General features: G+C 40.7%; 1 protein-coding gene across 3 annotated transcripts in view; it reads right to left on the bottom strand.

The window, feature by feature from the left end:
• Window positions 1–19,857, bottom strand: part of CADM1 (cell adhesion molecule 1) — a 328,206-nt gene that overhangs the window by 63,201 nt on the left and 245,148 nt on the right. For all 3 annotated transcript variants that reach the window (XM_068554918.1, XM_068554919.1, XM_068554920.1), the window contains exon 2: window positions 254–400. In XM_068554918.1, the coding sequence (XP_068411019.1) occupies window positions 254–400 (147 nt within the window). The remainder of the gene's footprint in view (window positions 1–253; window positions 401–19,857) is intronic.

Below are 19,857 nucleotides of genomic sequence, written 5' to 3'. Positions count from 1 at the left end.
TACTACAATCAATTCCTATTGCAAAGGAAGACTGTCTTACTTTTAAAAAAGGACCATTCAAGGTTTCTATTAAGTAGGAAGATTATGATTGCATGTCTCTTCTTCCCTCTGAAGAACTGATTAAACTTTAAGCATCTCACATTAAATTAAAAAGAAAAAAAAAGAAAAAAAAAGGAGGCCTTGGCAACCTCTTTATCAAGACAACATGTAGGAAAAAAAGTTGCCATCTAATGCTATAGAGATGGAAACTTACGCCGGAAGTCCCTGAAATAAATGGTCTGTCTGTTGGGATTCAGTAGTTGGATAACAGAGTCGTCACTCTTATTGACCTGGCAGCTGATGGTTGCAACTTCTCCCTCGATCACTGTCACGTCTTTCGTAAACAAATTCTGTCCATCACCTTTAAAAAAAGGAGAAAAAAATTCCATCAATTAAAATTTGGTTAATAGGATCAATTAAAATGAGAAACAAGAAGTGAATTAGAAAACAGACACGATGGGAATTCCCTGACGGTCCAGTGGTTAGGACTCCGAGCTTTCACTGCCAAGGGACCGGGTTCACGCCCTGGTCGGGGAACTAACATCCCACAAGCTGCGCGGCCAAAAAAGAAAATAGACAGGAGTAGCCACATCTGGTAAGGCTCACACACCTTTCTCCATAGTCCACAAAACGAGTCGATTAAGCTGAGCTAGATCTAGGGGCAAAATACAACTAAGCCTGGAATCAACGTGATGTCAGAAGTTGTGATGTCCACGCTCCAGCCTCCAAGGTTTTTACTAGCCAAGTAGTATGCTGGAGAGGTACGGAAAGGTAAGAGTATTGGCCGTCATGAGGAACAGCAGCTCCCACAAACGGAGTAGGGGAAATACGTATACATCATCCTTCCTTATCTGCGGGTTCGGCATCTGCAGATTCAACCAACCACAGATAGAAAATACTAAAAAAAAAAAAAAAAAAAAAATTCCAGAATGTTCCCCAAAGCAAAACTTGAATTTGCACGACAGCAACTATTTACATAGTGCTTACATTGTTTTTACCACTATTTACATAACATTTACATTGTACTGGGTATTATAAGTAATCTAGAGATGACTTAAAGTATACATTTTATAGAAGGGCCTTGAGCATCCTGAGATTTTTGGTGTCCGTGGGGGTCCTGGAACCAATCCCCCATGGATACCAAGGAATGACTGTACTCAACCTCAGCTCACATGCCCTTGAGCTATTTGGTCACCTCACAGAAAACTCAAGGGGTCACTTAACAGAAGTAGGTGGGAGGGCTCAGTAAACAATCTCACCTTGTTAGTGGATATCAAGATTCCCAAAGTATAGGCAGTTCCGTTATTTATTGCGTAGGGGTGGGGACCTGACTGTGACCCTTTGGAAACTCAGTAAAATCCTGGGAAGCCTTACAGTTCACTTTGTTACTCTGTTCTCAGAAACTACATCTTCGTGACTCACCCAAAGCTCCAGGCAGTCCTGAGCCACGTCCCTTCTACAGACTACCCCCTTCCAGCCATTTAGAAAATCTCTTACAGAACATGTCAAAAAAGTCTAGGCTTTCAGATCCACTGATATCTGGATTATCTCCAGATCTGCTCTAGTTTGTTACTTCTAAGATAAGTGACAGTAGCCAGGCCCCCTCATAAATGTCCTAAACGATCCACAGCACAGGTAGGAGGAGAGGAGACTTCAAAAGCAAAAGATGAAATAATTGTTGAATGTCCAATTCCGCACCAGGCATAGCAGGGGATTTAGCAGTATAAGACATTGTCCTAGCCTCTAAGAAGCTGCAATGTTGGTGAAAACTGATCCCTAATTCCCACTTACAGAACAAAAAGTGTAATATAGGCAATAGATACAACGGTCCATCAGGGACGGGACAAGAGAGATTGCTTTTTAGCTGTAAGATTTTAGGCAAACTATTTAAAGTCCCTGAGACAATGCCTCATCTGTAAAGTGGGGATAGTAATTAAAAGCTATCTCACAGAGCTGTTGGGAGGATTAAGAAAGATAATCACGGACTTCCCTGGTGGCACAGTGGTTAAGAATCCACCTGCCAATGCAGGGGACACGAGTTCGAACCCTGATCCGGGAAGATCCCACATGCCGCGGAGCAACTAAGCCCATGCGCCACAACTACTGAGCCTGCGCTCTAGAGCCCGCGAGCCACAACTACTGAGCCTGCGCTCTAGAGCCCGTGCTCCGCAACGAAGAGTAGCCCCCGCTCACCACAACTAGAGAAAGCTCGCGCGCAGCAACGGAGACCCAACGCAGCCAAAAATAAATACGTAAATAAACAAATTTAAAGGAAAAAAAAAGAAAGATAATCAATGTAAAGCATTTAGCACTGTGGCTACCTTTCGTAAAACTGAATAAACGGTAGCTGTGATCATCATCACCACCATCACTTCTCTAGATGTCAAATCCCAACTAAGCAACTGTACATGTTGCGAGTAGCGTGGATACAAGAATGAAAGCTCACGGTCCCTGCTCTCAACGAGCTCTCTATGTAATTATATATCAACTCAGGGTGGCTTATTCACTCTCTAAAAAAAACCTGTCACATTAAGAAACAATGGTCAAAGATAAGTACTAATCTAAAAAAAAAAATGAGACCGCATAAATAGAGACGCAATTTGAGTAAATGGAGGATTTCCACCTGCTCTCATATTTCTGCTGAAGGATCCTTTTTTGGCGGGACACAGCGGGGAAGTGTGAGAAGGGACGTCTAAGATGGCTTTAAGCCAAATCCACCTAGAAATAAACCAGCCTACGGGAGAGGATTAGAAAAGAGGCAACTAGAGGGATAAGGAAAACATTATTAGAGCCACAGATAAACAAAAATTCTTGATGCTTGAGGACCAGAGCAAAATGAAACCCAACCTTGAGACCTCTGATCCAGGGAAGTAACCTGGGTGTGAGAACGAGGTCCACAGGGCTTGTAGCAAGTGAAAAGGTAAATCCAGCAGTGAAAGCTTAGTGGGCTGAAGAGTGTTAGAGAATAATAACAAAGAGGAAGTGTGATCAGAGGAGACGAAGTCATGCTTATTTTTTCCTCAGTGGGTCACCGTGACAAACACAGAATTCAGAACCCAGCTGGGGGGAGCAGTTTATTCCCAGATCTGAGACTAAAACAAGGGAAAGGGAATTCCTGCCAATTGAGCAAGCTTTTCAAGGTGGTTTTGCTGGCCCTGGCGGAGGTCTGTACAGAAAGGACAATACCCTTATTTCCTCAGGGTAACCCAATCTAGTAAGGAAACATTAAACTGCATGATTCAAAAGCTATTCTGTCTCAAAACATGGGACTTGCCTTGAGGAGATTAGACTATCAAACCAGTCTACCTGGATTGTGGAGGAGATTTCTTCTACCTAAAGGAAGTCTATTAGCAACACAAATAAGAATCTTCAGCTTATAAAAGGAACACATGGAAAGGCTACCCAGTGAAAGGCCTTAATCCCTTTGGCCTTATAGATCCTGACTACCATCTTGCAGATGCTGGGACTTAAAGCCAAGTGCAATTCAATTAAGCTCTAATAGAATAGTTTCTGTGGAAATAAGCATCCACTCTAATTTTAGTCTTTACTCAGAACCCTAGTATATTCTGTCTATATTCATATTAAGGCTATAAAACATTTGCAAAGGAGACCGGAGCAGAGGAGTTGACTGTGATTTTGTATTTAAAGCAAGGAAAGTAATAAAACAGAACCAGAGGGATTTTTTTGTTTGTACGTTTCTTAAAAAGTCTAAACATTCTTATTTATTACTTATAATCAAATAATATAAGACCAGATCCCTTTAATGTGTCATTGCTGAATAAATCATTCAGGTAAAACTTTTGCCATCTGCAAATGTTTGCCCTTGCTGTGCTCTGGCACATAACAGGCTCTGCAAATCCACGGTGGTATCATCATCATTATTGTATTATTTTTTGAAATTGCTAAGGCCAACCTAAAATCCAGTGTCTCAGAAAATGACAATTCCTAGCTATGTTAACATGGTTACGATACAAATGCTAAAAAATTGTAAGTGCTGAAAGATATCAAAGTGCCTTGACTGATGGTGGTGGCCCAAGGATGTCACTCTGTAAAAATCACCAATAAATTATATGGGTCAGCTGGACAGTAGTTATATTACACAGAGCTCCATACTTGGAGCGTCATAAGATGGCTGCAATGGAATAATAATGACCTATTTATTTGAGGCAAAGGAAGCGAATGACAGTGATGAAAATATGATATGTATGTCAGTACTCCTAACCGCCTGAAGCCTTTATGTAAAAATAATTTCTGCTCACGTCCTCAACTATTTCTTCCAAACAGAAGGGTTCACTGTGACTTGATAAATTTCCCCGTGAAACAGATATCATAACAATTAGGTTGTTACAAAACACAGTCTGATGTGTAGCAGAACAAACAGGTAGCTTTGGTGCCTTTCTTAAATAATCCATTTAAAAAACCCTTCCGATTTTCTAAAATTCAATCAGCAGATATACCGTCAGGGCAGAAATAGCACACGTTCTGGGCAAAAGAAATCAAGTAGGTACAATATACTGTAGCCATTAAATAAGGCTGTTATCAGCAAGGTAATTTATTTTAAGGGTGGAACAACGTCTGACACGTATAGACATCTTTGACTGCTCATTGGTATATGTGGGTGAGGTTTAAGAGACGAAATCAAACTGGCTTTTAATTTATACCAGCAACTGTATTCCCTATAACTTCCCTATCTGCCCCACACATTCTAAAAATAAAACTCTGGCATTAGAGAGGCCCATTCACTCGCAAGCAGGTCTCCCAAAGTACTCTAGAAGTTGCCAGGACATTCATTACAAGGAAGAAAAAGCATATTACCTAAAGCAAAAAAAAAAAAAAAAAAAAGATAAAATTTATTTTGATGATCAGTAAAGACCATTTCAGCTGAGTTGGTTAGGGCTGGAGTGGGGCTGGGAAGGCAGTGGACTCAGAAATCCCCCATTAATTCAATCATCAATTGACTTAACTCATGGATTCTTTCCTGAAACCTCATTTTGTTATAAACACTATGTAAATGCATTACACAGAACACTAAGCCTGGGTTGGAATCTATTTGACCAACAAGAGAACTGCCTGAAGCGGGTGATGGGGCAAATCTTCGAGCAAGAAGCTGAAATGAGAAATAGCTCAGGCACTGGGACTTGGGGAAGGGAACGTATGTTGCTCTGACGCCAGGCGTTATGTTAGTGGCTTCGCACGCTTTTCCTTCTCAAACTCCTGGAGTTTTCAATGTCCCCACTTTAAAGATTAAGAACCTGAGACACGGAGAAATTGAAATAAGCTGCCTAATGGAATTCAGCTAAGTGGCCGAGCTGGTGTTTGAACCCAGTTACATCAGCTTCTCCAGCCCATACAGTTTGTACTTTTTAACCAGCCAACCTCAAGATTTGTTGCCAAGGTTCTACTGGCTCTGCCTTGGAAAATTTACTTGTTTTTAAAGAGGGTGATTTCCCTATGAGCAACTTCTGATTTTTTTTATTTCCATAATTTATCCAGAACACAATTACACACTTCAAGATGAGAGAGAGACTGTCCTGAATGTAAAACACCTTGTTTACTACTGCTTCCTTCTTTTAGCACTCAGCACACTGCCCCTGGAGAATGCCTTTATTACCAGTGCACGGCCAGCGTTTGCCAGCACTGAGAGCTCTGGCCCCCACTGCCTGTCTGTTAATAAATAAAGCACTTCATTTACACCGGGGAAGTCTCTCCAGTCAAGTCTATAATAAAAGGGCAAGTCACAGTTGGAACAGAATTCGGTTTATACTATGGCAACTATGTAAACTCTTCCTGACTCCGGAGGAGCACCAATGACTCTTTACTGGGAAGACAGCTTGCCCAGAGAAAGAGCAAATAAGGTCCCCTGTTCTACTCCTTCAGTTGCAAAATCGTATTAGGGGAACCTTTTTTTAAATCCTCTGCTGTGTGGAAGACTGAACCTAACATTAAATCAGCATAGTCAGGTTGTCTAAAATAGGCAAAAGTCCAACCAACAATACAGGCTGTCCAAAAAAACCCAACCAAACCAACAAAAAAATCATCCTGCCAATGATTAACGTAGCCATTAAAAAAGCCACCAGAGTTATCGAAATTTTACACTAATTAAGGCTTTGGGGTTATTAATTCTTCCCCTCCAAATGGTATCTAAGTTGAGACTTTCTAAAGAGGCAAAAAACTTGCATGTTTTTGAAACACTTATTTCTTAGTGGTATGTGAGCCCTGTGTCTTAAAGCTTCTAATGGCTTTTCCCCCACTCTCATTTCTGTTGGATCCCATTTTTACAACCATATCAGTTACGTGCCCAACTTGAAAGAGAAACCCCTTACCTCAACCCCAATACAACCATCACCAACAGAGGCACTGCAATTCCTGCTAACGTTTCTGAGAGCTAGCCTTAGAATTGAGTACATTTCAGGAAAAGAAAAAAAAAAATTAAGATTCTGTTGAAACCCAGAGGGAGAAATCTTTCTAACTGCACATGTTCCTCCAAGTCAACGTAAACGGTGTTCACTATAAATCATTAACAAAGCCATTAAGATTTGATTTCTATCTAAGCAATTATTGTCAGCATATTTCGTACACTTCCTTTAAAAGACTCAATCTTATCTTTCAATTCATTAAACTGTTCCTTGCATTTACAGAGTTTTATATCAAATCAGAAACCTATTTGAATTAATAAGAATTACAGTAAAAGTAATTTGAAAATAAATGATTTGAAGTTCAAGCCACAAAAGCTTTTGATGAAAGAATTTAGTCCCCTTTAAATATTACAGTAACATTTTCAGTCATCCAATGTGCAAATAAAAGACAGTGAGAACCTGTGTCAAAAACGATGGGTCCAGGGCTTCCCTGGCAGTCCAGTGGTTAAGACTCCATGCTTCCACTGCAGGGGACGCAGATTCCATCCCTGGCCGGGGAATTGAGGTCCCACGTGCCGCGAGGTGCGGCCAAAAAAAAAAAAACCGAAACAGAAAACGATGGGTCTATCAACCGTGGATTAAGGTCAAGGGTGAGCCCTCTTCAACATAAATACAATTCTTTATTTCAAAGAGAGACAGTACTTCAACCTTTGTGAATACTAGAATATTTATTTAAAGTCAAAAGCATTCAATCTGCCTGCTGTTTACAAAGCTACTCTTAACCTTTTTGATCCCCATCCACGTTTTGCTATCCCAAACAGTAAAGTCGAATTTGTTGACTGTCTGCTCCAAGAACTGTCTACTCAATGGTCAAAATAAGTATGAATGCAAATCATACAGTTCATAAGCTGAGAGTTAAAACAAGCTAAACCAACTCAATAAATAACCGAGTGGGCAAGAGTGTGTGGCATGGACCAAAACACTTCCTTTGGGTCACCTTCTTTTCCATAGAACCCTTGTGGAAACAAAGGTCAACAGAACTAAAAGGAACCTCCAGATCGACTCTCTAATTTTATAGATAAAGACAGTGAGGTCCAGGGAGGAGATATGTAAGTAAGATCACATGGCATTTATGAGGCCCCATCTCCTAATGGCTCATCAAGGTATTTCTATTCTTGGTTATTTCTAAATAACATTTATTGATTTGCTTCTAATTACAAAAGCAATATATGCTCAAGGTTTGTTTATTTATTTATCTATTAAAAGCTTTGTTTCAAGCGTAGTATTCGTAACACTTTATCCTATGGCATGGAGATGGTCAGGATCTCCTAAGAATCTCCTGTAATATAATTACTGCTGTATCACTTGAACTTATGGAAGGAAAAAAAAAAAACATTGAATTTAATCTAATCTCCTTTTCTAATCAGTAAAAGGTGAGGCAAATTTTTGAACGGCAAGTTAAAGAGTAATCTTCCCTCAGTGCTGGTTTTTTCTTCAATTAAAATTGTTGATTTCCCCTGAATACCAAACAAAAAAATATCATCTGACACAACATTAAGCAATTCATGAATATTCTGTATACACATTCTTGTTTAGTTGACTAATGGCAAATTAACGTTCTCTATTTTAGCTTAAACACATACTATAGGTATGTTTGATTAGCATTGAATTCCAAAAGCTGATTACTATGCATGCTTTGATTATGTAATTACATAATAGAGTATAATGGCTCCTTTGGAGTCATTATGATCTATATTGCAAATATGTTTCAGTTTTGCTATAGTTTAAATACGTTGAGATGAGAGCTCATAACAAGGCTCCACTTTTTAGTCTTATCAGCTAAATGGGCATTTCCCCATTCATCCCAACATCTCCTTGACACCAATTAAGGCCTATTGTGTCAAGCTGCATACACTTTTCCAGAAGTTCCCTTTGTTTTCTCGGCATTCAAAAAAGGACACTGATTTTAAAAGTTGTATGATGCAAAAGGCCTGGTTTCAAAAAAAAAAAAAGGCTGAAATTCCATCCGTCATCCACCCTTTGAAAGGTCTGCAAGGAATCACATCTAGTTCATTAATCACTGTTCAGACAACCACAAGGGGGTTAAAGATGGAATTTCACCTTTAACTCGAAAAGGCACATGAAGGAGGGAGAGCCGAGAATACTGATGGTCACAGTGGTGACTTGCCACAATGCGTTCAGCCACAGCAACTTACACAAAGGTCCAGTTCTGCAAATCTCATGTCTTGCAATATCCCTTTTAGAAGGGGTAGCTCTGAAAGAGCACGGCCAGATTTTGCCTTCAGAGTTCCCACACCCAGGTTTTGATGGATCTAAGGCTAACAAAATCGACCTAGTGAATAGATTTTGATAATTCCACCATCACCTTACAAATTGGAAAGTTCAGGATTTAAAACAGGACAAAAGTTATTGCAAAGAACGATGTCAAGATTCTCTCTTGTCCCCGTGAAATCCTTTAATCTTGTGCTATTTCACTTGTAAGAAGATCTGTTTCTGCTTTTCTCTTCCAAGAGAATGAGCTCTTATACCATGCCAAACCAAAGGTGACCCGAGTCTTAACTTTAAAGACCAATAAGCATCAAGCTGTTTTTACCTTTGGGTCTATTGGTTTTCAGCATTAAGGCTGAAGAACCGCAGTCAAGCAGTTCAACTGTATTGACTGTTGGTCAATACAGTCCAACTGGTATTTACATATAGGATGAGAACCTCTTTTGTGAAAGGAAACATTGATTAGATGTGTGAAAACTCTTTTCCAGGAATACTGTGACAAAAGAAAGTAGTTACAGCAGCTGCGCCTATGCTATTTCAGTTTTAACCATCACATTAGAAGCCTTCCTCTTAAGACTGAGCTCAATAGGACATTTTAATCAGAGCCCACAGCACTAAGGGGGCCCAGCAATTATGATGCCTATGATCTGAGCTGCCTGATCCCATAAAGCGCAGAGGTTCAATGCCCTCTATAGAATGTTTGTGGGGAGTGATACCCATCCGCTAAACATGAAGATCTGAATTAGCTCTTCCATTAAAATCCACTTATCCAAGAAGCGAAGGCAATCAAAGAAAGAGGAATATAAGAATAAACCGTAAAAGATAATAATAATCACTGAATCCTTTTGCTCTTCACACTGAAACGTGAAAATCCCAGACTTTCTTCTCCTCTCACTCCTTTTCATAGCTGGACAGCTTTCACGGCCTTTTCGTTCATCAAAAAGATAGCATCGGGCTTCCCTGGTGGCGCAGTGGTTGAGAGTCTGCCTGCCAATGCAGGCGACACGGGTTCGAGCCCTGGTCTGGGAAGATCCCACGTGCCGCGGAGCAACTGGGCCCGTGAGCCACAACTACTGAGCCTGCGCGTCTGGAGCCTGTGCTCCGCAACAAGAGAGGCCGCGGCAGTGAGAGGCCCGCGCGCCGCGATGAAGAGTGGCCCCCGCTCGCCGCAACTAGGGAAAGCCCTCGCACAGAAACGAAGACCCAACACAGCCAAAAATAAATAAATAATGAAGCTTTCATTAAAAAAAAAAAAAGATAGCATCTTTTTTGGAGAGAAGATAGCCTCACCCTGAAGACAAACTTCCTCCAGTGGACAGGTTTTCTGAGAATTAAAAGAGAGAGAAAAAAACAGAGCCCCCGAAGTAGGAAAGTCACTGTTTTATTTGCTTGTGAGATGGCACTGAAATCACCTTGAGGAACAGTCATTTTAAGCCTGCTAAATCTGCTTAGAGGCTCTTGGGAGAAAAGAGGTTCTTAAAAAAAAATTAATTAAAAACTAACCACAGCCATCCAACTTGGACCTTGGAGGAGAACAATCTGAATACAGAGGCTTCTTACAAAACTAATTGTGTTGGCAAAGCAAGGAGTTTCTTCTCAATGGATTTGATTCTGTGATGCTCGCTTATGGCAAAAGAAGAATAAAAGAACAGTTTTATATTGCTCTGCTGCAGTAGCAATTGAAAGCGGGGGAGTGTTCCAGCATTTCAAAATACATTGTCTCTTTCAGACAGAGCCTGCTGAAGGCCAACTGTTGATCTTCTGCACCAACCACTTTGCTAATGAACTGATAATATGATATTCCATTCCCTGGGATATATTAAATGGCTACTTGGCAGACTGAAAACTGGTTGTACAATTCTGCTGTCCATGAGCATGGACTATTGGGGAAGAAAATCACATTCTAAAATGGATGCACTGTGCAGGTAGAAGCCAGTAACTGATGAAGCACAGACCCTCACACCATCCAGTGAGATGGTCACTGGTCCCAAAGTTACCTGAAGCCTGGGATAATGGGAATGGACGACTTTAATTCATATAGAGAACTATCCACATTTCTCAAACCATGAGCTATTCATAATGAAAACAAAAGGTTTAAATGATTAAAACTCAAAATACGCATTAAAATATTTGAAAACCACAAAGGACGACACACATATTAGGTTCTACTATTCCTATAAAGATTTAAGGGAACTTGGACTTCTTCCTTACCCGGGAAGAGATCTTGGTAGCCAAGCCATTTACTATACACACTGCAGCAGCCTCTGGAGAGCCCTCACTCTGTAAGAAAATATGATGTTGCCTTTTTTTCTAACCAAATGAAAAGAAATTCACAATTTCTGTCTCAAAGCTATGGAGACAGCAGGCTCTACTGTGGTCTCTTCTTAACTGACACTTCTCAATTTCCTTACATTCTAAGCATATTTAGAGATGCAGATTGTTTACAATAACTGCCCCTCTACAAAGTGCTTTAAATTGAATTTCCTTACAACCCTTAAGCTCAAGTCTCAATGGAGATGGCACGTGCAGTTCCCTTATTTTTTATACCCTGCTTTTAAGCACCCAATTTAATATCATCTTTCCCTATGATGAGAGATACCATCATTAAACCCGGGTCACTTGCTTCAACTTACTAAAAGCTGATTTTTTTTTTTTTTTCTTTACGTTTGCCTCCAGGGTGTTAAAAGACTAACAATTAGTGTAAGATATTTAAAATCACAAAGCTATCACATGTAACAATGATTACTACACACAGAAAAGAAAAGGAAAGTGACTGCTTTTCTCCACGTCTGGAGGCAAGAGAAACACATTTCTTTTCTAAAGCGTTCATTATTATTTTAATTTTTTTAATATCAAGAAAACTCCCATTATTTCTGGAGGGAGCATTATTTTAATTATCTGTATGACAACAATAGCTAAATACTTTAAAAATGTTTTCTGTGTGCCAGGCGCTATGCGTTGTTTTTTTGTGTTATTTTATTTAATCCTCACAACAGTCCTATGTGGTTCAATATCTTATCATCATCCCCATTATACAGATGAGGAAACTGAGATTTAGAGAGGTTAAATAAGTGGCTGGAACCAATATCCAAACGTCCGTCTATTTCACTCTGGCACTAGTCACAATTACAGTATGTTAATGAGGCTTTATTTTATGATGCTAAAAGAATGGTGGGGAACTAATGGAAGAATCTACTGTATCTGATTTATATGGGTTAGGACTAAAGCTAAAATAATACAGCTTAGAAGGAATTTGAAGCCTATCCATCAGCAATCAGCATGTTCCAATATGTGACAGCGACATAATTAGCTCTATAACCAGAGTCCAAATACTGGTCCTTTAGTATTTAGAGAGAGGATCTCTGTTCTGCCGAATGATTCCGACTCCAAATGCAGTTCAACTCCAACTTCAGGCATTTAGAGTGTCTGCTTCAAGGGCATTCATTAGTACTGACAATCTATGTGACTGAAATTTGGCTGTAACAGCAGTCTCTCTCTACATCTCCTCGTTCATTTTTCCTGCCAACAAGAGCCATTGAACACCTTCCAAATTTAAAGCTTAGAGCCGACAGGACAAGCAAGTAAGGATATCAGTTGGAACACATCAGATATGGACTCAGAGTGAACGTCAACCTCAACTGACGTGACTACAGAAACAGAAACCGGGGAAATGGGAGGGGATAGATGTTTCATATTCTTATTCTAGAGAGTATTCTGAGCGTGTGTAATATGGTTTGTTCAAGAAACAGCTGTAAATCCATGATAAGCATCATGCTGAATAATGTGGCAACATTCAACTTATTCACATCTCCTACCAGGAATCCAAGCAGCCTTGGACTATTTTATGAAATGACAGTTTCTTAGCTGGAAAATTGGGTTCTGTGACTAAGGCCCTTATGGTGAGTTATTCCCTCTATTATCCGTCAGTCACAAAGCAAGTGGTGGTTTTTTAACCTCTGGGCTCTTGAATTGCTGGCCCCAGCTGAGTCTGAGAAGAAACATATGAGTTAGAAAGCTCTTCTTAAGCCAGGGTTTGATGAAGGGATTGCATGTGGAGAGTGGCCAAAGGAGATTCCAGATTCTACTTTCCTGACTGCCGAGTCCCCGGCGGAAAGCCTGTGTCAGTCAGAGGGGCACTGCAACTATCCAAAGTGGTGCCATTATGAAAATAACTTGATTAGTTACCATCTGAATGTGGGCTGCTGATTAATCATCGTTGAAATTAGAGATATGTGATAAGGACATCACTTGTACCTTATTTTCACTTAAGAGGTCATCTAAAGAAAATGAGACCATAAAACTCGGAAAACAGGAATTTGTGCTGCAGTTCTGAGCTTACTGGGGGTGAAACCGGGAAAAACTCCGAATCTGTTTTCACATTTTAAAAAGGGTAAATGGCATCTCTCCTCCGAGGTTATCATGAGAATCGAGTGAGGAAATGTGTGTAACAGTATTTTTCAAGCTCCAAAAATGCTAAATAAAGGATATAATCTTCTCCTTCTCCAGCTTCTTCATTAGCCTCATGGCTATCTCCATCCAGCCTCTGTCTATAGTGCTAGGACCTTCTTATGAGTTTCCATGATCTGCTGGAATTTTTTTTTTTCAATTTCAGAGCTTTAGCTATCATTCTTTTCATTCTAAGGCTAACTAAAAAAGCACAGAGTAAATTAAAACATCTTCATCACTAATGTTAAATTGCAAACTAAAACCATCCTCAGTATGAAAAGTATAAGATGAATAGCAGATGGAGGCAAAGGAGTGGACATTTAAAATTAGGTTCAATCTATAGCACTACAAACATGGCTTATTTTCTGTTTTCCCTCCTTTAATTATACGGCCATAATTAGTTCAGTGAACAATTTCCGTGTTCTAAGGTTGTGTTAGGTTAGTCATGTAACACACAACACCCCTGCTGGAAAACCTCAACCGTCGACACCTCAGATATCAAGTTACTGAATATGCTGTTCCACAGAAGTGAGCTTTCCATATCATTGAATCTCTCTCTGAAGGCCAAAATTAAAACGAAATGAAATGAAACAAAAACAATTTCCACAAAGCTTGCTGACTTGCCACTTTCTTTGTCCTATGCTCCTATTTAAGGAGGATGACATGAGTTAATGACATACGTAGGACCATGTGGCCCTTCTCTAAACAGTCTCAGCTGTCAGGCTTGTATGTGTCCTTGCTGCTGCCCTCCAATGCTGGCTGTCACTTCTTGAAGATAATTCCTTCCTTTATTACTAAGTGCAAGAGCTTTGAGAAAGCTACTGGTGCTAAGACCTTTCCTGCTTACTAATCCAGGATGTTTGAGGTCTCTAGAAACCTAACCTTCACTAAGCGGTGTGTCACTGTGGCATGAGGGGGGGGGTGTAATTTCCCCCTTCACTTGACACTGGAGGAAAGAAAAGTGCACAGACAAAATTTAATTAACAATAATATTTGGCTTAGTTTGACAACAATACTTTGACACTAATAGATCTTCTTAGGTAAAAATACACCTTTGAACGTAGGAAGCAAACCAATAAAAAAAATTGGTGACTGACTCTAGTTTGTTTTTTAATGTTATTATTATTAGTTCAAACCCATCTATTACTAAGCTATGTATAAAGGCAGGTAAACTGACCATGGAGGATGCTGCAGGATCCAGCTGGAAGTCATTCGCTTTCCCTATGAAGCTCTGATACCGCCCCACGTTCCTAGACTTCTGGCTCATGGTGTGTTGTAATTGTCAGTCTCGGCACTTATTACACTGATAGTTCTATGGTCATTTATTTACAGGGTGGTTTCCTTTTTAAAAAATTTTTGATCTAGGTTCAACTGCTAGCGCTGCCAGTTATTAGCTAAACCTTGCAAAAGTTACTTAAGCTCTTGAAGCCTCAGGTTTTACACATGTAAAATGGGTCTAAAAATTATAATTATTGTATCTCCTTGAGAACAGCCATACTATCTTCTTCATCTTTCTATTCCCAAAGCATAACAGAGGGTCAGTTTATAGAGCAAGTGTTCAATCAATCCTTGTTAGGGGAGTTACTAAGACCTTCACACTGAGGCACTCTCATTTTTGGAGACAAGTCTCTTAACGTCAAAACATTAAGTTGTACCCATATCCCTTATTAAACATAATTGTGAACTTCAAATGAATTTAATTAAGAATTTCCTTAATTTTGCTTTCGAAATGATTAATTCCAATTGTCTGTTGTATTCTGAAGCTAACCATTTGCTTTTCCATGGCTCAGACATTTTCACAAGGTTGAAAAGAAACAGCCCTAGTTCTGTGTCTCCGGGAGTCAACAGAGCAAACAGCCCAGCTTTAAGAAGTCCCTGATGTATATATATGTATTGCATCTTCTTTATCCATTTGTCTGTCGATGGGCATATATACGATGGAATACTACTCAGCCATTAAAAGGAACGAAATGGGGTCATTTGTAGAGACATGGATGAACCTAGAGACTGTCACACAGAGTGAAATGAGTCAGGAAGAGAAAAACAAATATCGTATATTAACGCATGTATGGGGACCCGAGAAAAATGGCACAGATGAACCAGTTTGCAGGGCAGAAATAGAGACACAGATGTAGAGAACAAACATATGGACACCAAGGGGGGAAAGTGGTGGGGGTGGTGGTGTGATGAATTGGGAGATTGGGATTGACATGTATACACTAATATGTATAAAATAGTTAAGTAATAAGAACCTGCTGTATAAAAAAATAAATAAAATAACATTCAAAAACAAAAGAAGTTCCCGATGTTGCGAGGGAGACAGACATGTGTATGTACAAGGACAGCACAGTGTGGTGAGACTTGTAAGCCACAAGGATGCGAATGCACTATGGGAACCTGGAGAAGCCAGGAATGACCCTCTCAGGATGGGGGTGCAAATTCCAGAGAGGATGAAGAAGAGACACTAGCAAGAAGGATCATGGTGTGTTTAGAACAAAGGGAAGAGTGTGATATGCTCTGAAGAGTGCCAGGAACGGGCGCTTTCTAAAAAGGTCATTAGGTCCAGATATTGAAGGACACTGTATGCCAGGCTAGGGAATTTGCACTTTATATTGTAATTAATAGGGAGCCATTAAGTGATTTTAATCCAGGGAGTGATATGATCACACCTGTGTTCTGAAATATAACGTCTGTGCAGAGAGGGAGGGAAGACGGGAGGTGGGAAAAGGCTGGAGCCAAGAAGATCAGTTAAGAGACTTCAGCCACAGAGTACTCAAAGCTGATAAGAGCCAGGTAAGGGAATCCGGAGGGGGCACGGCAGAGCTCAGGGTGGGAGGAGGGAGAGTGAGGAGGAGTGGGGAGCCCTTCCAGGTGAGGCACATTAGTGGGCTTTCAGCTCCGTTAAGGGAGCCCTGGGTATTCCTCAGTCACCTCTGCTCAACTCCAGTTAGTGTCTAGTGGCCTTCTAAGGAAGGACCAGCAAAGAGCTAACTTTCAAAAGGAGCTGGACGGCAGTTCACACACCCATTCTCATCCCCACTGCTGGTCACCACGGAGATGGGTTTTTGCAGCCTCACTTATACCAAAAATAGAATTAGGGTACCTGGGTGTCCCTCCACCCCTGCCACCCTCACCCCCAATAGAGCCTTGCTAGTTCAGTGTGGTCGACCAGTAGTTTTGAAAATCCCTGCGAGATGATTAAAAATGAAGACTCTCAAATCACACCAGACTGACTGAGTCAGAATCTGCATTTTAGGGCTTCCCTGGTGGCGCAGTGGTTGAGAATCTGCCTGCCAATGCAGGGGACACGGGTTCGAGCCCTGGTCTGGGAAGATCCCACATGCCGCAGAGCAACTGGGCCCGTGAGCCACAATTACTGAGCCTGCGCGTCTGGAGCCTGTGCTCCGCAACACGAGAGGCCGCGATAGTGAGAGGCCCGCGCACCACGATGAAGAGTGGCCCCCGCTTGCCGCAACTAGAGAAAGCCCTCGCACAGAAACGAAGACCCAACACAGCCATAAATAAATAAATAAATAAATAAATAAATAAATAAATAAATAAAAAAGAATCTGCATTTTAACAAGAGACTCTAATCATTCATATGCGCATTACAGTTTGAGGAGCTCTGGCCTAGAGTACAGTAATCCTCTCATGATCGTAAACATTGAGACTGATGGCTTAACCAAGGAAGATCACAGAAAGAAGTGTGTTGTTCCTAGACAAAAGGTTTCAAGGAAACAGAAATTATGGCTGTGCACATAATTGAATCAGTGAGTCAATTATGAATTGACTCATAATCAATTCATAATTGATTATGAGTGAATCAGTGAGTCATGGGGTGAAGAAGAACGTGAATCTGCACCACCAAGTGAGGCCCGTCTCCAGGGAGTAACATGGCTTCTGCAACTTCTCCTTCTGTAAAAACCGACTTCAAGTTTGCACGATGACAATAAATTGACGTGAATCGTTCATGAAGTCAACAGGAACTAGAACCTTGGGTTCTTTTTCAAGTTTCACAGAACCGCCACTACACAAATGAAAAATCCTCTCCCAAAGCAGCTAGCTGACTGCAACCAAAGCAAATAGATTATTCTGCATTCAGCTGCAAAAAAACCCCCGACTTCTTCCAGCTGGTGCTCCCACACTCAGTGGGTTTGTAAGTTCGCATGCTGCACTCTGGTTAATTTTTTCTTCTTTGGTTTCATTGTCACTGTATGTTTTGTGCTCGTGTGTGTTGAGCCAGTGAAGACAAAACAACAAATAGGGAAATAAAGCAAGCAGTCCAAAATGAAAACTGAAAGAGGCAGTCCAGGTTTGTTACAAAAGTGATGAGATTCAACTATACAATCTGAAGGGAGGGGAAAAAAAATCTATACTACCCCATTACAGCAGACTTTTTCACTCTGTGTCCAGGACATAAAATTTGCTGCAAAAGCACTATTTACAATAGCCAGGACATTGAAGCAACCTAAGTGTCCATCGACAGATGAATGGATAAAGATGTGGCACATATATACAATGGAATATTACTCAGCCATAAAAAGAAACGAAATTGAGTTATTTGTAGTGAGGTGGATGGACCTAGAGTCTGTCATACAGAGTGAAGTAAGTCAGAAAGAGAAAAACAAATACCGTATGCTAACACATATATATGGAATCTAAAAAAAAAAAATGGTTCTGAAGAGCCTAGGGGCAGGACAGGAATGAAGACACAGACGTAGAGAATGGACTTGAGGACACGGGGAAGGGGAAGGGTAAGCTGAGACGAAGTGAGAGAGTGGCATGGACATATATACACTGCCAAATGTAAAATAGATAGCTAGTGGGAAGCAGCCGCATAGCACAGGGAGACCAGCTCAGTGCTTTGTGACCGCCTCGAGGGGTGGGATAGGGAGGGTGGGAGGGAGACGCAAGCGGGAGGAGGTATGGGGATATATGTATACGTATAGCTGATTCACTTTGTTACAAAGCAGAAACTAACATGCCATTATAAAGCAATTATACTCCACTAAAGATGTTAAAATAAAATTATATTCCAGTAAAGATGTTAAAATAAAATAAAATAAAATTCTGAGTACTCTGGGAACACCCAGAAACTGGAATTGTGAAAAAAAAAAAATTTGCTGCAAAACTGTAGGTAATGGCATAAACAGAGGTTTAAGGGAAATAATAAGAGTCATAAGCTGTAGGCAGAAAGAAGCAGACACAGAAAGAGCCTCGTAGACTGCTCAGGGGAAGAAAAGGTAAACAAGAGTTTCACTTTTACACGGCCTCTTAATGAACATCCATGGATCAGCCTGGAGCGGATGCTAGAGTGAATATGCCTTGCCTTCCGGATGCAGGCTAACAGCATCCTTAGCAGCAGCTCACAGAAGGAAATGACACCTTGAAAGCAAAGAAGCAAAGGTTTCACCTAAGTGTAAGAACCTCAGCTTGGAGAGGTTCTCTCCTATCACGCTGAAACTTAAGTATATAAAGTTTAGAATTTCAACCACTGTGTAAGTTTCCTAATAAACTTTCCGAATTTTATTTTTTTGGTGGGGGGAAGAGAGGGTAGAGCAGCACAATGGTCATTGCCACGATCTAGTTTCTGTTCTTCCTGTTCCTTAATATATGGCCGATTGCAATTGGTTCGCACTTCATTCCCCTAACCAATGTGTTCTTACGTGAAAGCTTTCAGGATTTTTACTCGTGGCATACCCAGATGCCTTTCCTGCAGTGGGAGAATATCTCTGAAGGGTTTTCTGCTGGGTTACTGAAGTGCAGTTTCAGAGAGAATAATGTTCTGAATTTCAGTCTCTTAAAAAAGTCGTTGGGTTTACGGGCAGTCACGCTTGTCACATTTAGCATGTGAATTACGGACTTCGTGGAAACACAGTTAAACTGCCACAGTTGTGCACAGCCATAATTTCTGCAGAGAAAAGAGCAACAATCGGGGAGCTTTATTACTACTAGTTTTCATTTTTAAGAAGCCAAAATCAACCCTCCTTACATTATAAGGTAGTTTTTCTTTTTAAAAAAGGTTTTTTTTTTCTTAAATAAAGAAAAAGAAAAAAGAAAACCTCTAATGGGCTACTTGCTGTTCTATTCACTTTTTAGATTTGTCAATTTTTGAGTGACTGCCAGCACCAGGGACTCTTTGTAACACCCTGTACTTGGGATATAATAAAAACATGCAATGATTAAAAATACTGTGAGTGTAACCACAGAAGGGACTATATATTCTGGGCCCTAAGGAAGGCCGTTTCTTTGCAGAATCAGACAGACTCCGTTTATGTTATTAAATTGTAGCACTATTCACTGTCCGGGCTGGAAGCTTCCCGACATGTCAAAGGCACTAATATCGGTATGTCCAAAGCACACATTACAACATTAACCTCTAGAATGCTGGTGTCCTCTAGCCTCGCAATTCAGAGTGTAGAATTAGATATCCAGTCCTATGACATTGCTTACATGTCACAAATGTCTATCTGTCAAAAAATGTTTCTTTTTCCTACTAATTCACCTGAGAGTCAAAGAAAGTATGAGGGGGCTTCCCTGGTGGCACAGTGGTTGAGAATCTGCCTGCTAATGCAGGGGACACGGGTTCGAGCCCTGGTCTGAGAAGATCCCACATGCCGCGGAGCAACTAAGCCCGTGAGCCACAATTACTGAGCCTGCGCGTCTGGAGCCTGTGCTCCGCAACAAGAGAGGCCGCGATAGTGAGAGGCCCACGCACCGCGATGAA

This window comes from Eschrichtius robustus, chromosome 11 (genome assembly GCF_028021215.1).
Source record: "Eschrichtius robustus isolate mEscRob2 chromosome 11, mEscRob2.pri, whole genome shotgun sequence".
Classification (NCBI taxonomy): Eukaryota; Metazoa; Chordata; class Mammalia; order Artiodactyla; family Eschrichtiidae; genus Eschrichtius; species Eschrichtius robustus.
This window is presented reverse-complemented; position numbering and strand designations above follow the sequence as displayed.